This window comes from Pseudorasbora parva, chromosome 4, assembly GCF_024679245.1.
Source record: "Pseudorasbora parva isolate DD20220531a chromosome 4, ASM2467924v1, whole genome shotgun sequence".
In the NCBI taxonomy this organism is placed as follows: Eukaryota; Metazoa; Chordata; class Actinopteri; order Cypriniformes; family Gobionidae; genus Pseudorasbora; species Pseudorasbora parva.
The window spans coordinates 51,610,530-51,628,646 of NC_090175.1; the positions used below are offsets into that span (position 1 = coordinate 51,610,530).

The following is an 18,117-nucleotide window of genomic DNA, read 5'->3' on the forward strand; positions in this document are numbered from 1 at the left end:
TTCATCTACTATATTTGGGAAGTGTGGGATTTTGGATGCAGCCATTGTTTATGCATAAACTAATGCAATCTTTAAACATTAAACAGCCGAGGATTACTGAATGAAAAGTTGACCCCCATAGAGGTTTAGGACTGCGCAAGCATTGAAGGTGTGTATGGACACGATCCACTCCATGTTTTGATCATCATCAATCTGGGTATAGTCTTTGTACAGAGATGCAATATGAAAGGTTTGTGAAAGTGATAAAATTGCTGGAGCTGGCTGGCAAGTTGGAGAAGACTCAATAGTGTGAAAAATATTATTTGGAAAATAATTAGTTATTACACTACATCATTACTTTTTTACACACTATATAGTATGGAAGACCAAACCTGAAGAAATAAGAAGTAAATAAATAAACAAACTAACACAATAATAGGAAAATACATGACTTGATATAAACAGTAGTATATACATAATTCATATTTATTTTTAATTTCTGCAGGTATGCTTCTCAATACTAGCCTGACAAGCCAGACCCACATCAAGATGTTGCAGGCAGATTAAATTTGCTGCCGCTAGGGTATCTCAATACTACAGTACTGTACTGTTAGATGTGTTATTTGTTTAAATCAAATATGTATATATTTATTATTTTAATGCTAATAATTTATTTAAATCAAATTTCATTAATTTACTACTTAAATCATATCTATAATTAATTTATATAATCTATTCTAACTTTTGATATTTATCCAATTTAGCTAGTTACTTTAAATTTACTTGAATACTTAAAAGGGATAGTTCACCCAAAAATGAAAATGTGATGTTCATCTGCTTACCCCCAGTGCATCCAAGATGAAGGTGTGTTTGTTTCTTCAGTAGAAAACAAATTAAGATTTTTAACTCAACCGTTGCTCGTATAATGCATGTCAATGGGGTCCCTCATTGACATGCATTATACGAGCAATGGTTGGTGCAGTGTACGCCGTGTCCAGTCAAATTCAACTGAGAATGAAATATCGAAAGCAGGCTACACACTCTTACGAAAGGAAAATATATTTACCAATATATTACTTGAAATATATTTTAATATATTGTAAATATATGGAATAATATATGGATGGTATTATAAAATAGATTATATATTCATGTACTATATTGCAAAATATACAAATGATTTCCACTTTCAATATATTGCAATATATTGGAAAATATAAATATTAAATTCCATATATGTGAATATATTGCCTAATGTATTGCATGATATTTTCCAATATAGGCTACTGCAATATATTTTTTGTTTCGTAAGGGCAAGTAGTTGAAACCTAGTGAAGTTGAAACTTATAAGAGATATAATGTACAATATGCTGAGGTGGATATAGGAGGTGCAACAAAATGACATTCAACAATACATTTTGTAGTTCAATGCTCTAAGTGCTTTTTTTATAAATCATAAAGCAGTAACAGCATGAGCAAAAACACAATCACTTTTAAACAAAGATAACCTCACCGTAAATAGGCTATTTGAAAACACAAATCTGTGGTCTGGATCAGATGTGCACGAGGATATCTACAGAAGGCGCGAAATGCACTCAGTCGTGCAAAGCAAAAATACCGTCCTAACCAACACACCGCGATGCGGCAAGCAACTCGTTTGTCCAGTTTGAAATGAAAAATAGGCTACAATCACAGCAACACAGAACATGTTTGCAATTATGTGGCGCTCAAGTTTTGACCAATCAGCTTTCACAGTTGGCAAAACTCAAATTATAATGGAAGAAACTTCTGACTGGTCACATTATGACCGGTTAGGACGCGGTGTAAGAACAATCCATTTAACTTTCAACTTTAAAGGAATGTTAACCTGCCACCAAACATCGAACAGTTCTGTAAAACGTACTTTATGTGAGAATGAACGCGGTGTCCGATGTTACAGGCCATATACATAGTTTTTATATACACATTTCCAGTTTAAAAGATATTTCCCTTTAGTAGCTATGATTAATAATTGAAAATATATATATCGGATCATAAAATCATCTTATATTCATTGTGTCATGTAAGAAGTCACTCAGACCTTTGACATTGACATGAAGACAAATGAATAATAAAATGCTTTAAAAAGAAATCCCAGATGTGCTGTTTGAGCTTTACATTGTCAGTTGTAGAATTACCTTTATGATATATTCAGTACATCTTATAAAGATATATAGAAGAAATAAGGCTCAATCTTTCACTTAGGATTCCCCTCTTATAAATGTTCATTTCAATTAGAAGGAAAATAATTCAGTCAAGCTCATGCATGAACTCCTTTCAAACTCTGTACAGTAAAGTTTATCGTTTAAATTATGCAGGTAATCTGTGATCACTTGATGTGAATGTTACAATGCAATACAATGTACGTTACCATTCAAAAGTTTAGGGTCTGTAATATTTTTATTTCTCATGTTCATCCAGGCTGAATCTATTTAATTAAAATTAATTGAATACATTTTAAATTATTAAAATATTACATATTGATTTAATATATTTGAAACTGTAATGTATTCCGGTGATGCCAAGCTAATTTTTCAGCATCATTAATCCAGTCTTTAGTCACATGACACATTTGTTCCCAGTATTTTTTGATGAATAGAAAGTTCAAAAGAACATTTATTTGAAACTGAAATTTTTTTTTAAAATTCTGATTGTCTTTACTGTAACATTTGTTCAATTGAATGCATCATTTAAGGAAAGAAAAAAACATCTACTGCCCCCTAACTTTTGAATGGTAGTTCATTTGGTATGGTTTTGAAAATATTTGGAAAAAGTCCTGCAATATTTGAGCATGTACAGACCAATAATAGAATACCGGTATGAACATATGAAGGTTATGGTTAGACTCCTAATTCTTCTACATGACGTTCTGTCAGGTAAAGTATGCTATGTTGCATTCATGGTCACTTCTGTGCAAAAAAAAGAGAAAGAAACAAAGGGGAAAAAAGTGATATATAGGGCAAGTAAATGACACAATCCAATATCATTTTTTCAGAAATTGAGTTATACAGCCAAATTTGCTACCTTTACGTTTTGTGTACCAGAATATTTCCAAGCAACTTTATTATTTATTAAAGACATATTTAATAGTAAACTATTCTTCACTCTAACCAATTTTAATAAATAAAACCATCCACTTCAAAGGTATATAATATAGAATATATTAGTTGAGCTATTCTTATTAAAAGAAATCTTTGATATAACTATCTTTTCATTGAGAATGTGCAGACATATCCTGCTCATCCTCTCCTTCCACACAAAACCAACCAGCCCTACAAGCAAATAAAACTCAGCCCACCTGGCTTGTTCTCGTGACCTCAGGGATTAAACCCTGGTGATAAACCAGAAGGCTCTTGTCATGTGGTTTTTGTCAAAATATACATACAGTAAATGATTAAAACTTGTACGTCTATTTTAAGTCGCTTTTGAAATCCGAGTGACTAGATTTGAGGCTGAAGGTGATTTGGATCTGTCAAAAAAAACGTTTTGATTTGTGTCGTACATTTTGCGAGACACGACATTCACCTGCTCAGGAACCAAAAACACACCAACGATCACAGTGATCTCACTCCCGAAAACAACAAAAAAAGGCATAGTTGACTGCGACATTCCCTTTCACAAATCATATGTCAGCATATGGTATCTACATGGACTATAAATAAAATAAACAGTTTAGGTGACGGGAAGCTAGGAATCCTGCTGGTCTGCATGCTGCTGACTGCTCAGGGGTGTGTCTGTGGAGGCCCCGCCCACTTCCTGTCCATCAACACCAAGGCCCAACACCTCATCCATCTGTTCCAGTTCGCTTTGGTCCAGTAGCTCAAAGTCCTCTTCTTCCGTGGGTACGAGTGTGACATCCGGCTGCTCTTCAGTGCTTGCTTCGGTGACGTCAGCGTCCTCTTCCTCTACGCTGGCTTCTTGGGCGGACGGCGTCTCGAGAGGCGATTCCATCGGGCAAGGAGGCGTATCGGTGGGAAGGAACGAAGCCATGGACGAGCCTTCGTTGGCCTCCGTGGACCGCAACAGGGCCGAGAGAGTGTTCTGTACTACGGTAGAGATAGCCGTGCTCACTATCTCCTCGCTAAGGGCTTCCAGGGATCTGGCGGGTTTTGGGACGGCCTCGGCCAAAACCCTTCTCTCTTTCTCAGTACCCACAATGCTTTGGTCTGCCCCCGCTGCCTGTCCGTGTCCATTGAAGTGCGTGTTGACAAAGTGGAGCGGAGATGCTAAGTGCTGGATCAGAAGGCTGGCCGTAGACAGGGCTTCCTCCTGGAGCTCGGAGCCAGATGCTCCCGCCTGCTCCGACCCGAGAACGCCCAACGGGAAATGGAACAGACCCGGTTCAATAGAAGGCATCTCGTCCAGTGACGGAAACTCTGCTAGGTCCCTAGTGAACGCCTCATCCGGTTCACTGTGCACGCTCTGCTGATCCAGGTCTGCTGATGAAAACAGAGAAACACCATTAAAAATTATAATCTAAAATAATTAGTCATTCTGAGGTTAATTCCCCTGAAAAGTATAAATAGCTTCTCAGTGGCACTCAAAACAATTCAATTATGTTAAAGCTGCACTATGTAACTTTTCCGTCCGCTAGAGGGTGCCTATTGAAAACAAAGGCGTAGTTTGATGACGCCAAGTTTGAGCGCAGAATCTTAGGACATGCAGTTTTTTCTTCACAGCCGGTGGAAAAGAATCGGGATAGGACATGGGCAGAAATCATGTTCATGGATGTGATTATTAATGTTACTGTAGTATGAAGAGCACAGTATGAGCACAGCGAGCAGTGGGACTTTTATTATGACAGGACACAGTTGCCGGCGCTATTTCCACTTTTCCGGTCATGAGTATGAGTTAACACATCTCTGTTTATCATATGAGATATATTTAAGTATATTTAAAATGATGTTATGACGTTACTCTGTGCGCTTAGCGGCTGCTTTGACACTTGTTCCCTCTGCTAAGAGTAAAGCGAGAAACCGAGGGTCACGCAGATATGAGGCAATTGACATGCGACTCCCTTAGATGGAAACATTTGGGATATTGTTAGAACTCAACTGATCAAAATATATAACACTGACCTGATGGTTTTTGGATATTTACCGCAAAAATCTTACATAGTGCACATATATTTTGTATAAATGCACTACATTTACATCTGCATATCTCACCGGAAGTGATCGCACACTGAAGGCTGATTTGACATGGAGTATTAAAGGTAAAGAATGTTATGAATACTTTGCAGTTTCTGACACAAACCGTTCGTTTTGTGTCTTAAGACACCAATGTGCCGTCACAAGCCGTAGAGTTTAATATGGATTTGTATGTGGATGTTTTTTTTACTCTGATGGATTTTGTTACCATTCACAACATCCATTATACGACCGGCAGACTGCAGCGGTCGGAGTTAAAAATCTTCATTTGTGTTCTACTGACGCAACAAAGTCACCTATATCTTGGATGCCCCTCTTTGGGTATAATTCAACAGAAAAATGTATAAAATATGTTAAAGGTGTCATTATATACAATACCATTCAAAAGATTGGATTTGGGTTTAATACTTTAACTCAGCAAGGACACATTTAAATTAAATTTAAAAAAAGTTAGATCAAAAGTGACAGTAACGACATTTATAATGTTACAAAAGATTAAAAAAAAAAAAAAAAAAAAAAGCCTTTCTTTTGAATTTTCTATTCATTAAAGAGCTATTTAAAGACTTTAGTGCACTTGCAGCAGTGGTACCTTCAGAGACGTCTGTGAGCTGTGGCGTCGTGGCTCTGGACACAGAGAACCCTCCGCTCTCCAGTATGGACGCCTCCTCATCGGACAGCTCAGAGTCTGTGATGGCCATCGCCAGAGCCGTAGTCTTCACATCCACCTGCTCCAACAAACAACCAATAAGTGACTGCAATCACACTACCCTTCACAGGTTTGGGGTCATTTCTATTTCAAATAAACGCTGTTCTTTTGAATATTCATCAAAGAATCCTCAAAAAAATGCATCTTGGTTTCCACAAAAAATTTTTTTTTTAATTGTAATATTTCACAATATTACAGTTTTACTGTTTTAGATCAAATAAATGCAGTTCTGATGAGGATAAGAGACTTCCGATCCCAAACTTGTGGCCTGTAGATTAAAAAAAAGATTGCAAATCTCCATTCAGACATGAAACACACAGTTGTCATGTATAGATATGAAACAGCTTCACAAACAGGCTTTCCAAACAATTCTGTGATATATAAGCACAGAAGTACTCGGATAAAAGATTATAGTTGGGATATAAACAATGAAGTCTATGGTAGCTATCAAAATAGGGAGTAAATCACCTTTAGAAAGCACATTTTCAACAAAAAAAAAAGTTATTTTTCAAATAAAGACTATAAATTACATCTTTACACCAGTAGGTGGTGACAAGAGACTATTTAATGAATAATTAGTTAAATAATAGTTAGTTAAATAATTGAGTTAATTAATTCAAGAGATTTGTTAAAAACTTTTTAATGAGTGAAAACGTTATTATGAGTGAGTCATTGAAAAATTAATTCAAACCAATTAAAAATAATAATAATTTGGGTTAATAAACACTTTTTTGTTTGCAAGCTCCACCTTACAATGCCTGTTTGGGAAAAACAAGATTTAAAAAATGATGTGCATTTTTTATTGTTTTCAGTGAGTAAAGCATAAAGGCTTAAAGATCTAGGTTTTGACGCAATCGACCTGGGTTTGAATCCCCCTTTTGCCGAGCTTGCTCGCATATCACATCGGAAAGGCATTTACTTTCAATAAAAATCATCATCCTGTTTATGTACAACTGAGGTACAAATAGTATTTATCGGTCAAAAAGTATAAATAGCATCGAATTACTATTTTACATGGTGTAAACAGAATATATCACTATTTTCACTTAGTAAATAGCATCTACAGCTGTTTCCACTTAGTGCAAATATCATCTATTGAAATGGCACGGAATATTTTAAGATATGTCAGATCAAGATTATTTCAGATTTAACAGCTTAAACAAGTGTTTTAATCTGGAACTATAGGCTTAAACCTAGTCTGTGAAACCGGGCCATATGTTAGGGTTTCCCAGATGTTAGGGTTCATGAAGGAACTGCGGGGATTTGTGAGTTTAATGTAAAGCTATTAAGTACTTAAATCATCAAATATTCAAATCAAAATATATAATTTTAAAATAAAAACATATCGAAACACACACACAAAAAAAAGTTTAATATTTGTTTAACTTATGAACATATATAATGCTTTTTCAGAAAGGTAAATTGAAAAGATAAAAGTAGTACTAGGGAGAATAAACAAATTATTATTAATTTACTAATACCTAATAATAATAATACATGAATAATAACTACTTTTTATTTTTTTATTTACAGTTGTTACTTTTCCCACAGCACTGCCTTGCGGACCCCAGTTTGAAAATCGAATCTTTTAAATATAGAATATGGCCCCTTTAAGATGGGATATAGTGTTAAGATATGACCCCATGAAACTAAGCCCCCTGTATCAGAGGACACTCACAGTAGGAGCGAAGCAGGACAGCTCCTCTTCACTCTCGCTCTCCGTCTCTGCCCTCGGCTCATCACCCTCTTCCTGCTCCTTCTTCAGCTCTGCACATACACACACACACTTTTTCCTGAGCTGAGTCTTACAGGAAGCGAAACACTACCAAGCTTCTGTGTAAATAGCCTAGAACTGTGATATCAGCAGCAGAAGCACACAATATATCGGCACTAATATTCAGATAAGGGAAAATTATGAATGATTTATTCCAAGTACAAGCAGAATACATGAACTTACTTTTTGTCCTCTACTTAAAATGTCCTCAAGCTTGATTTCACTTCAATCATGAACACACAGGCAAAATATTGTCTGCAACATGCAACTGTCCATTATATAATCTGTTTAGGAATACTGGGCTTGTTGTTAGCAGCCTAGGACACTAATAAAAGGTTTCGCTCTCACTTCTCTTTTCGTATTTGCGCCGTTGTGCGTCTCCTTTCATGCTGTAGTCGAGTTTCATCAGTATGGGCTCCAGTCCGGTGTACATTTTCTGGATCAGCTCATGGTAGACCACCAGCGGCCACAGCAGCACACTCAGCACTAATGCAGCACAGAGAAACACACACTACCATTAATGCCTGGGGTCTCTAATATCAGTTATATATTTGTTATGTTACATTTTACTTTTCAAATTGATGTTTAGATATCTAGACTAAATTATTTTACATAATTTTAACACACTTTAGGTCCAATTTAACAGTTAAATAGAATCTTATGTTAAATATGTTGTTATATAGACTATAGACCACCATTCAAAGTTTGGGGTCAGTAAGATTTAAAGGACAAATTATACTTTTTATTCATCAAGAGTACATTAAATTGATCATAAATAACATTTATAATGTTGAAAAAGTTTTCTGTTTCAAATAAATCTTTCTATTCACCAAACAAATCATGAAAAAATTCCACAAAAATATGAAGCATCACAACTTTTTAAGCATTGATTATAATAATAAATGTTTCTTGAGCAGCAAATCATATCATAGAATGATTTCTGAAGGATCATGTGACTGAAGACTGGAGTTATGATGCTGAAAATTCAGCTTTGTGTCACAGGAATAACTTACATTTTAAAATGTATAGAAATTATTAGAAAACGGTTCAGACCTGCAAACTCCTCAGAGTAAAAAAGGTGACAGTGCCCGGGGATGCAGGTGTGCCACAAGTTTGCAGGTCTGGCGGTTATTTTGATTTTGCAAAAATATTTTTTTCAACCCCAAACTTTTGAACAGTAGTGTACCTACAAATGTGACATGATGAAATATATTTATTTGAATTCTTAAATATTCACCACTGAATCTGAATTAGTTCTTTTTTTTACAAAATGTATGACCATTTTTCATAACAGAAAATATTTTTAGTTTTTGATCCATAGACAGTAAAAAAAAAAATAGACACTGCAACCCCATAGACTTCAACAGTGAAGAGTGAAGTTATTTAGAAGCACTCACTTCCTGATGGCTGAGTGTACTGCGCAGGCTGAGACTGAGCTTGACGACGTAGATGACGTGAGCAGCCTGTCTGACAGCTGTAAGTCTTCTAGTGGTTGTGCGAAGTGAAATCTGAATCATGTTGTTGAAATATTTTCTCCCGTTGCTTTTGGTTCTTTATGGGCTGCTCGCCATGCATCTCCCCTGACTTTATCGGACTTTATGTCTCCTCGTCCCCCCAACTGTCTCATAGACAGTAAAAGATTGCTTCTGAGCGTCTCCTCCTGTCTATAGGGTAATTTCTCTACTGTGCGACAGAGTCGCGTTGGTTATGACGCAATCGTTAGCCTATTTTTACAAAACGGCTTCTACAGGGCGATAGTGTAAGATACAGGGAGTGCAGAATTATTAGGCAAGTTGTATTTTTGAGGATTAATTTTATTATTGTACAGCAACCATGTTCTCAATGAACACAAAAAACTCATTAATATCAAAGTTGAATATTTTTGGAAGTTTTATGTTTTAGTTTTAGCTATTTTAGGGGGATATCTGTGTGTGCAGGTGACTATTACTGTGCATAATTATTAGGCAACTTAACAAAAAACAAATTTATACCCCTTTCAATTATTTATTTTTACCAGTGAAACCAATATAACATCTCAACATTCACAAATATACATTACTGACATTCAAAAACCAAACAAAAACAAATCAGTGACCAATATAGCCACCTTTCTTTGCAAGGACACTCAAAAGCCTGCCATCCATGGATTCTGTCAGTGTTTTGATCTGTTCACCATCAACATTGCGTGCAGCAGCAACCACAGCCTCCCAGACACTGTTCAGAGAGGTGTACTGTTTTCCCTCCTTGTAAATCGCACATTTGATGATGGACCACAGGTTCTCAATGGGGTTCAGATCAGGTGAACAAGGAGGCCATATCATTAGATTTTCTTCCTTTATACCCTTTCTTGCCAGCCACGCTGTGGAGTACTTGGACGCGTGTGATGGAGCATTGTCCTGCATGAAAATCATGTTTTTCTTGAAGGATGCAGACTTCTTCCTGTACCACTGCTTGAAGAAGGTGTCTTCCAGAAACTGGGAGTTGAGCTTGACTCCATCCTCAACCCGAAAAGGCCCCACAAGCTCATCTTTGATGATACCAGCCCAAACCAGTACTCCTCCTCCACCTTGCTGGCGTCTGAGTCGGGCTGGAGCTCTCTGCCCTTTACCAATCCAGCCCTCTGCCCTTTACCAATCCAGCCACGGGCCCATCCATCTGGCCCATCAAGACTCACTCTCATTACATCAGTCCATAAAACCTTAGAAAAATCAGTCTTGAGATATTTCTTGGCCCAGTCTTGACGTTTCAGCTTGTGTGTCTTGTTCAGTGGTGGTCGACTTTCTGCCTTTCTTACCTTGCCCATGTCTCTGAGTATTCCACACCTTGTGCTTTTGGGCACTCCAGTGATGTTGCAGCTCTGAAATTTGGCCAAACTGGTGGCAAGTGGCATCTTGGCAGCTGCACGCTTGACTTTTCTCAGTTCACGGGCAGTTATTTTGCGCCTTGGTTTTTCCACGCGCTTCTTGCGACCCTGTTGACTATTTTGAATGAAACGCTTGATTGTTCGATGATCACGCTTCAGAAGCTTGGCTATTTTAAGACTGCTGCATCCCTCTGCAATATATCTCACTATTTTTGACTTTTCTGAGCCTGTCAAGTCCTTCTTTTGACCCATTTTGCCAAAGGAAAGGAAGTTGCCTAATAATTATGCACAACTGATATAGGGTGTTGATGTCATTAGACCACACCCCTTCTCATTACAGAGATGCACATCACCTAATATGCTTAATTGGTAGTAGGCTTTCCAGCCTATATACAGCTTGGAGAAAGACAACATGCATAACGAGGATGATGTGGTCAAAATACTCATTTGCCTAATAATTCTGCACTCCCTGTACAAGGTAATGGAGCCTTTTATAGATTGGCGTGTTTCTTTAGAAATAAACAATGGACAAATGGAGTCTTTAGACGCCTCAGATGTAAAGTTATTCGCTGTCAAAGTGACGCAAAAATGAAAGGGACTCAATGGGATGCTAACAGCAGGTGATGGCTTGGTTAGCAATGGCCACCCTTATGGGAGGTACGCTTTCGGGTGATATATTACCCCCTTGGGTTGATGACATCTCTTGTGGTCTGATTGGTTGATGGACTATCCAATGGCGTACAGAGTCATTTGAATAATGCTCATTGATCATGCCTCTTGTGCAGTAGAAAATACAGAGCAGACTCTACAGACCAATGTTCAATCTCATATTGAGCTCTGGTGATAGCCAGCCAAACCAAGATATGTACTTGAGAGTGACTTAAAAAGTGAAAACATACCACCATCTACACTTTTTGACACCTGTTTGAGTTATTGTTGTATGTAGATTGTGTAGTATGCGGTATAAAGACTGTTGTATTGTTGTATTTTATGTGACTGGATTTTTTACCCAGCCAAATTGAATTGCTGACAATATCTTCTGGAGTACTATAATTTTATTTTTATTTTGCTTCTTTAATCTACAGTTCCACAGCAAACCCGAATGTTATGTAAGTGCAGAGGTGGACTTGAATAGTTTGTGTGTTGCATAATTTGTGTAGCTGGTGCACAAGGGCAGAAGTGTGTGTAAAAGTGGAAATAAACACAATAGAGGGACGTTTGCTCACATATGATGTAGGAGATCATAACCCCGGGAATGTAATGTCCAACCAGGGTCAGCATCAAACATCCAGAACACATCATGATGCAGAACTGATGAGATGAAACAGAAAGATTGATCAATAAACACTTTCTGAACAATCACTAATGTTTAAAGGTTTGGGGTCAGTAAGATTATTTGAATATTTTTGAAAGAATTAACTTATGCTCACCAAGGCTGCATTTATTTGATAAAAAACAGTTAAGTTGTGGAATATTGTTACAAGTTTAAATAACTGTTTTCTATTTGAATATATTTTAAAATGTCATTTATTCCTGTTAGCAAACCTGAATTTTCAGCATCATTTCTCCAGTCTTCAGAGTCACATGTCCTTCCGGAAATCATTCTAATATGATGTATTGGACATTTGCCTGGTGAGCCGACGCACTTTGGAGCCGGTAGAATTTTTTTAAATTATTATTATTATTATTATTTTTTATACCACTGACAACATGCAGCGACAGCGGCCCATTGGTTTGTCTTCTGAATTGACAAGCCAAAGCGAGAGAGACCTCCACTCCATATTAGGCGCTTTTTTCTATTTATTTATTTATTATTTGACTGCATGGAACTGCAAAAGGCAAATATCCGCACAACGCAGCGGCTGACGAATGTACACTGCGTTTAAATACTGCTCTATGAGCGGCACTTTGACTTATTTTGTTTTATACAATCGTATGATATGGAAACATTACAGGCTCTGTGGTGAGTCAGCTGAGAACAGCCGCGAGCATGTAGCCTATTCATGACGAGGTAAAGTGGAAAACGGCAATACACACAAACGTTTCACTTTACCACAACCACAACTTACATAACAGCGAATAAATATGGTGTTTAGGAAGAAACATTTATTAAAAATGTTGCTATATTTCATTAATATTGTAATGTGCATATCACTTTTATAGAGGCTGTTTTCGTATTTTCTACAGGTGTTTACATTTTTTTACTTACAAATATAATAGTTTATTATATATGTTTTATATAGTTTTAGAAACCATATAGCCATATAATGAGGTTTCTGTGTAATGTTTTTTACCCTGTGACTACCATGATCTTACATTTAAATGAAACTGACCTACAGTTAAACTACACTCTAAAACAGCTTTAAAGTCTGGATCCCATGAATTAAGGACAAAGCTTTTTTTCCTCTTTAAAAGTTTTATTAACTTTTTAATAGATTTAATGAAATGTAATAAGCTCATGAAAGATAGGTATCAGTGTCTTAATTAAATGATGTGTTAACTCTTGAAAAATATGATTGTTCAACCCAAAAATGTGATCATTTACTCACCCTAATGTCATTCCAAACCTAAATGAATTTATTTCTGTGTAGCATAAAATAAAATTATTTGAGTCTGTTTTTTTGTTCTTACAATATTCAAATGGTAGCCTAACCAAAATGGCTTGGTTGCCAACATTCTTCAAAACATCTTCTTTTGTGTTTCACAGAAGTCATGCAGGTTTGGAATGACACGAGAGTGAGTAAATGATGACAACATTTAAAAGAAGTAAATTGACCTTACTGCATCCTAGCTCAAAATCATCAGTGCGAACGAACAGAAGCTAAAGACTACAGCCAGCAGAGGGAGCCATTTCCGCATGTTTTCAACTCACGCGTGGGGGATGGAGATCACACTCACAGCACTCATCTCGCAGCTGCAGCCTCAGGCATTCATGTTTAAACGGTGCGGCCAGCAGAGCAAAGTAAGTCTTTCAACTTCTCAAATTAATTCCTATGAAAGTTAAGCTTTCAAAGGCATGAACTGAAAACACGCCAGACTGAACATGCGCTGTGAATCTATATCGCGGACGCGTTTACCTCAGCTCTCATCATGAGCTCATCCATGACTGTCAATAGTTCTGACTCCTGCAGCGTTTTGGGACCCTCAGCGGCTAAACCACATACTGAACACAAGTTCAGTTTTTAATTGTAGTGTCTGTTCTCTAACTGAACTGATTTTATAAAAATGAACGCGGTCGTTGTGGGAAAGTGAAAGTGATTCAGTAATCTAGTAGCTTTGGGAGTGGCCTCGTAGGGCAGCGAAGCATTCTGGGAATTTTATTCTGGGAATAGTCTTTGATCCCCATGAGACAAAAATACGTTTTCTGTCTTTTCTCAGTCTAGAAAGAACTAAATAAAAAAATAATTTCACATTTCTACTACATTAATGACCCAGTTTAAATAAAGATTCATCTTCCCAGCGCTGAAGTACTCCTTTAAGCTTATTTTGAAAATTGATAATATTTGTGTGGAACCCATGACAATTTTTAGGATTCTTTGATAAATACATTTGAAATATATTTTGTTATTTTATAAATGTCTTTACTGTTACTCTTTTATCAGTTTAATGCATCATTATTTTCTTTACAATAAATTAATACTGACCCCAAACTTTTGAACAGCAGAGTACACTTGAAAAATATTTTAATAAATAAATAAATGAATAAATAAATAAATAAAATCTTTTTTTCACAGAAAAGGGAAAGTAATCTAGGTTTGGAATGGCATTAAGGGTAATTAAAGCAGGAATTATCATTCGTAATTTATCTATAAAATTAAAATCATACTTCATAAAACATATTTCAAATATTTTTCAGTCACAGAATCCCTCTGCCCACCTTGCCGTGGTTTTGCCGTTTGTACTGGAGCATTTCTTGGATGTAAAGGCTGAAGGTGAGGTAACTCTCTGCGAGATGATGGCTGAGTTCCTCCACGCTTAACAGACGTGGCTGGTCCGTTAGCGCTTCTCTGTAACAACATGCGCCAATTTACTTACACAGTTAGGGCACATTTAATGAGGAAACAGTCTTAGGATACAGCAAAGGCGATGTTTTGAAAGTGAGCAGTCCACACATAAGGGACTGGGTGCTATTGAGACATGCAGATATTATTCAAGACACATACCGCTCAATGACAGACGCCTCTGGATGCCACACTGTAGAGAATAGAAGAGCAAACATGAGCGAGGACGAAATGAAAGACGCTCCTTGTGCAATTCTTATAACACAAAAAAACATCATGATATTTTAGCAGGCGTTTTAAATGAATTAACATCACAAATTGTGCATTTACAATTGGTCATTAAGCCTGTCGTTGGACTAGTTTTGCAATCCCTTCTTGTTACAAGAAATAGTGTCACTGACTTAAAATTGATTTAAAGCATCTCTGGTCTTTTTTTTATGTTTTTGAAAGACAAAGAAGTCTCTGATGCTGACCAAGGATGATTTTATTTCATGCAGTAAAACAGTAATGTTGCAAAAAATTATTACATGTCTTTACTGACATTTTTGATAAATTTAATGCATCCTTGCTGAATAAAAACATGCAATTATTTAAATAAATGTAGGTGAATATAGCTGCTCATTACTATGCATTGTTGCAAATAAATACAAAATAATAAAATATTATTATTCCTTATGTTAATTTAGTCGATCAATTAAATGGTGAGTAAAACATGCCTTAATTGTAAGTAGATTTTTCCATATTTTAGTTTTTACATTAAATATTGTGAATTAACTTGACCCATGACTTAAGTGAAATTATGTTCCCAGTTAACAAAAGACATTTCAGAGCAAATACATTTGGGTACTGAATTAGACATTTACAAAATTCTGTAAAACATACAGTTTATGCTATACATGCTATCCGTCAGCTGTGTTGCCCAGTCATATTGTGTGTGTCTGTGCATTGCATGTGTTTCTCTGACTGAAAAGCACAGTTGAGTGTATGCATGCATCACCAGTGATCTGTGGCAGCTTGTCTTTCCATCGCTCCAAAAGAGTCAGTCCAATGAGAGATACGCTCAGGAGGAACAGGGGTCTCAAAGATGTGGACGACAGGATCCTAAAACACACATACATTTATTAAATCATCACATTCAATAAAAAAAACAACACATGACACACTCATATGACATAAATTAGTTGTTGTCATAAATAAGATGTGTAAGTTGTTGTCAAGTCATAAATAAGATGTATGTAACAGCTAATATGTAAAAACATATGTAAGTTTAATTGCTGTATTATTATCAGTAAACAATTGTTTGTAACATATTGTGTGTGTGTGTGTGTGTTATAATATAATTAAAATCTATTCAGTGTCAAAACAAATGGTATTACCCTGAGATATACATTAAAATGTGTGTGTATGTATTATGTATACACACACATTTTAATGTACATCTCAGGGTAATACCATTTGTTTTGGCCATTTATTGACTATATATAAAAACACTGAATAGATTATAATTATATTATATATTAATAGAGATGGTAATACCACGATAAATGCCCAAAAGAAACACGACATTGCCCCAGATAAGTGTTCAGTGTGAAAATGTCATCTATATAAATATTACAAACAATCAGATATCTAAAAGTACCATGATATTAGTCTCATAACAGGACTGTACTATGGTTCTGACATTGATACTTTTTGTAACAGTATGCCACAGTAAACATGTGGTAATGTTGTTTTGTACATGTCAAGATGACTACCATATTCATGAACCATGATATTTATGATAAACGTCCAAAACCCATAATAAATACCGTGGTATTTGAATGTATACTTTGATTTATTACAATGCTATTTACATGGTTCGGCAGGAATACCATGGTGTTCCGTAATGGTAGAGTCTAAAAACATAACACATGTCCATACAACGGTAATAGTAATACCACGGTAAACGTAGCGAAGCTGCCATAAAAGCAACACGGTGTTCTCCGACCTGAAGCATCTATTAACGAGCAGATAAACCCGATTACTGGCTACTCGTCAGGATTATCACCGTCCCTTCCAAATGAACAGCTTTATTCGCGTGTCTTACCAAAACAGCGTGTTGAGAGCGAGCCCGGCGATGATGCTGTGCAGCGGCCTCTCCCACACCAGCAGCCGCTGCGCGTAGATCACCGCGGGCTCGCACTGCGACAGCCACCCGCGCAGCCGCTCCCGCAGACGCCGCAGCTCCGGCTCATCCTCCCCGCTACTGCTGCCGCCGGGCGCGGGGAACCAGGCCTCCAGACCCGCCGACGAGGAAGACACCGAGGCCCGTCTGCTCGCCATTGTCTCTTGTCCTGTGTTGTTTGTGTGTGTGTTGTTGATGACGGGGTTTGGTCAGGAGAGGCTCGTCATGGATTATTAGAAAAAACAGAAAGACACAGTGGATCTTACAGGCTCTTACGGTGTCACATGCTCAGTGTTTACTGCGCCCATGGGTGACATCTGCTGGCTGCAGCACAAACAGGCATTTTTAGGATTGAACTCAACATATATCGTTTATTTACAAATAATAAAACAAAAAATGATATTTACAGCACGTATTAATTAATCATTTTATTTTTTATTAGAAATAGAATTGTATATAACCATTTCAATGTAACCATATTAATGTTACTGAATAGGTTATTTAATGTTTTTTAAGATTTAGATAAAATATATGTAATTAAAATAGTTTACAATTATTATTAAATATTATTTAATTAAACATCATTAATATTTAAATATTCCAGTAATATTACCTACACTTCAAATTAAATTACACTTTAATTAAACAAAATATTTCTGTTTATTTCACAGCTAAATTTAATTTATTATTAAGTCTATTGTTTAATTACTTAATATTATTTGTTTTATTGATATGTTAACTAATAATTCGTTTTTGTAGAAATTAAATTAAATTTATACAAAATTAAATATATAAACATTTCAATGTTTTTTCCATTAAATATTTTAATAAATAGATTATTAGAACTTAAAATAAAATGTTTATTGATTAAACATATTTATTTTACATATAATTTAAGTTAAATTTATTAATATATTCATATTGTTTAACAAATATTATGCTTTTATTGACAGTTAGTATGTAATAATTAATAATTAGATTTTTTGAAATATAATTGTATTTATACAAATAATTTAAATGCAGCTGTATTTAATGCTATTGATAACATTTAATTAAGATTTTTAATTAAGAGTTAAATTAAATGTATGTAATTACAATACTGATTATTATTAAATACTATTTAATTAAACATTGATTTAATATTTATATTTAATTAAATATTTCAATAACATTATTAACATTTAAAATCTAAATATTTAGACAAAAATATTTAACAAATAGTTTGTTTAATTTATTAAGAAGTTTATTTGATTAATTTATAAATAGAATAAGCAGCTAAAATGCAACAGATAGTTAGGATTGGCAAGAGAAATCATTTTATTTTGTGGGATACAGCATTCACTTTGTGTCCTTGTTTAATAGGAAACAGTTATTAATAGGTGACATTTGATGTCCAATGGTTGCAACAGATGTTCTTTCTGGTTTTTAGCTTTCATATTTC

The 18,117-nt window shown here is 35.7% G+C and overlaps 1 protein-coding gene across 2 annotated transcripts; it reads right to left on the bottom strand.

The window, feature by feature from the left end:
- Positions 1 to 1,395: 1,395 nt before the first annotated feature.
- On the bottom strand, positions 1,396 to 16,953 carry retreg2 (reticulophagy regulator family member 2). 2 transcript variants are annotated; one of them, XM_067442192.1, is made up of 9 exons: positions 16,599 to 16,953; positions 15,510 to 15,613; positions 14,675 to 14,705; positions 14,389 to 14,518; positions 11,738 to 11,822; positions 7,997 to 8,134; positions 7,553 to 7,641; positions 5,758 to 5,893; positions 1,396 to 4,454 (listed from the first exon to the last, which is right to left on the bottom strand). In XM_067442192.1, exons 1-9 carry the CDS (start codon positions 16,832 to 16,834, stop codon positions 3,706 to 3,708), a joined length of 1,698 nt encoding a protein of 565 aa, XP_067298293.1. In that variant the 5' UTR covers positions 16,835 to 16,953; the 3' UTR covers positions 1,396 to 3,705. The 2 variants fall into 2 exon arrangements, with proteins under 2 accessions (XP_067298293.1, XP_067298292.1); XM_067442191.1 differs by having other exon boundaries at positions 1,396 to 4,457; positions 16,599 to 16,951.
- Positions 16,954 to 18,117: the final 1,164 nt, after the last annotated feature.

Bases quoted from the DNA above. Each gene is read 5' to 3' on its own strand.
- retreg2 (XM_067442191.1), bottom strand. From the start codon at position 16,834: ATGGCGAGCAGACGGGCCTCGGTGTCTTCCTCGTCGGCGGGTCTGGAG. The intron at 14,706-15,509 runs GTGATGCATGCA...TATTCTCTACAG, and splicing joins CAAGCTGCCACAGATCACTG to TGTGGCATCCAGAGGCGTCT. The intron at 7,642-7,996 runs GTGAGAGCGAAA...GTGTATGTGCAG, and splicing joins GCGCAAATACGAAAAGAGAA to AGCTGAAGAAGGAGCAGGAA.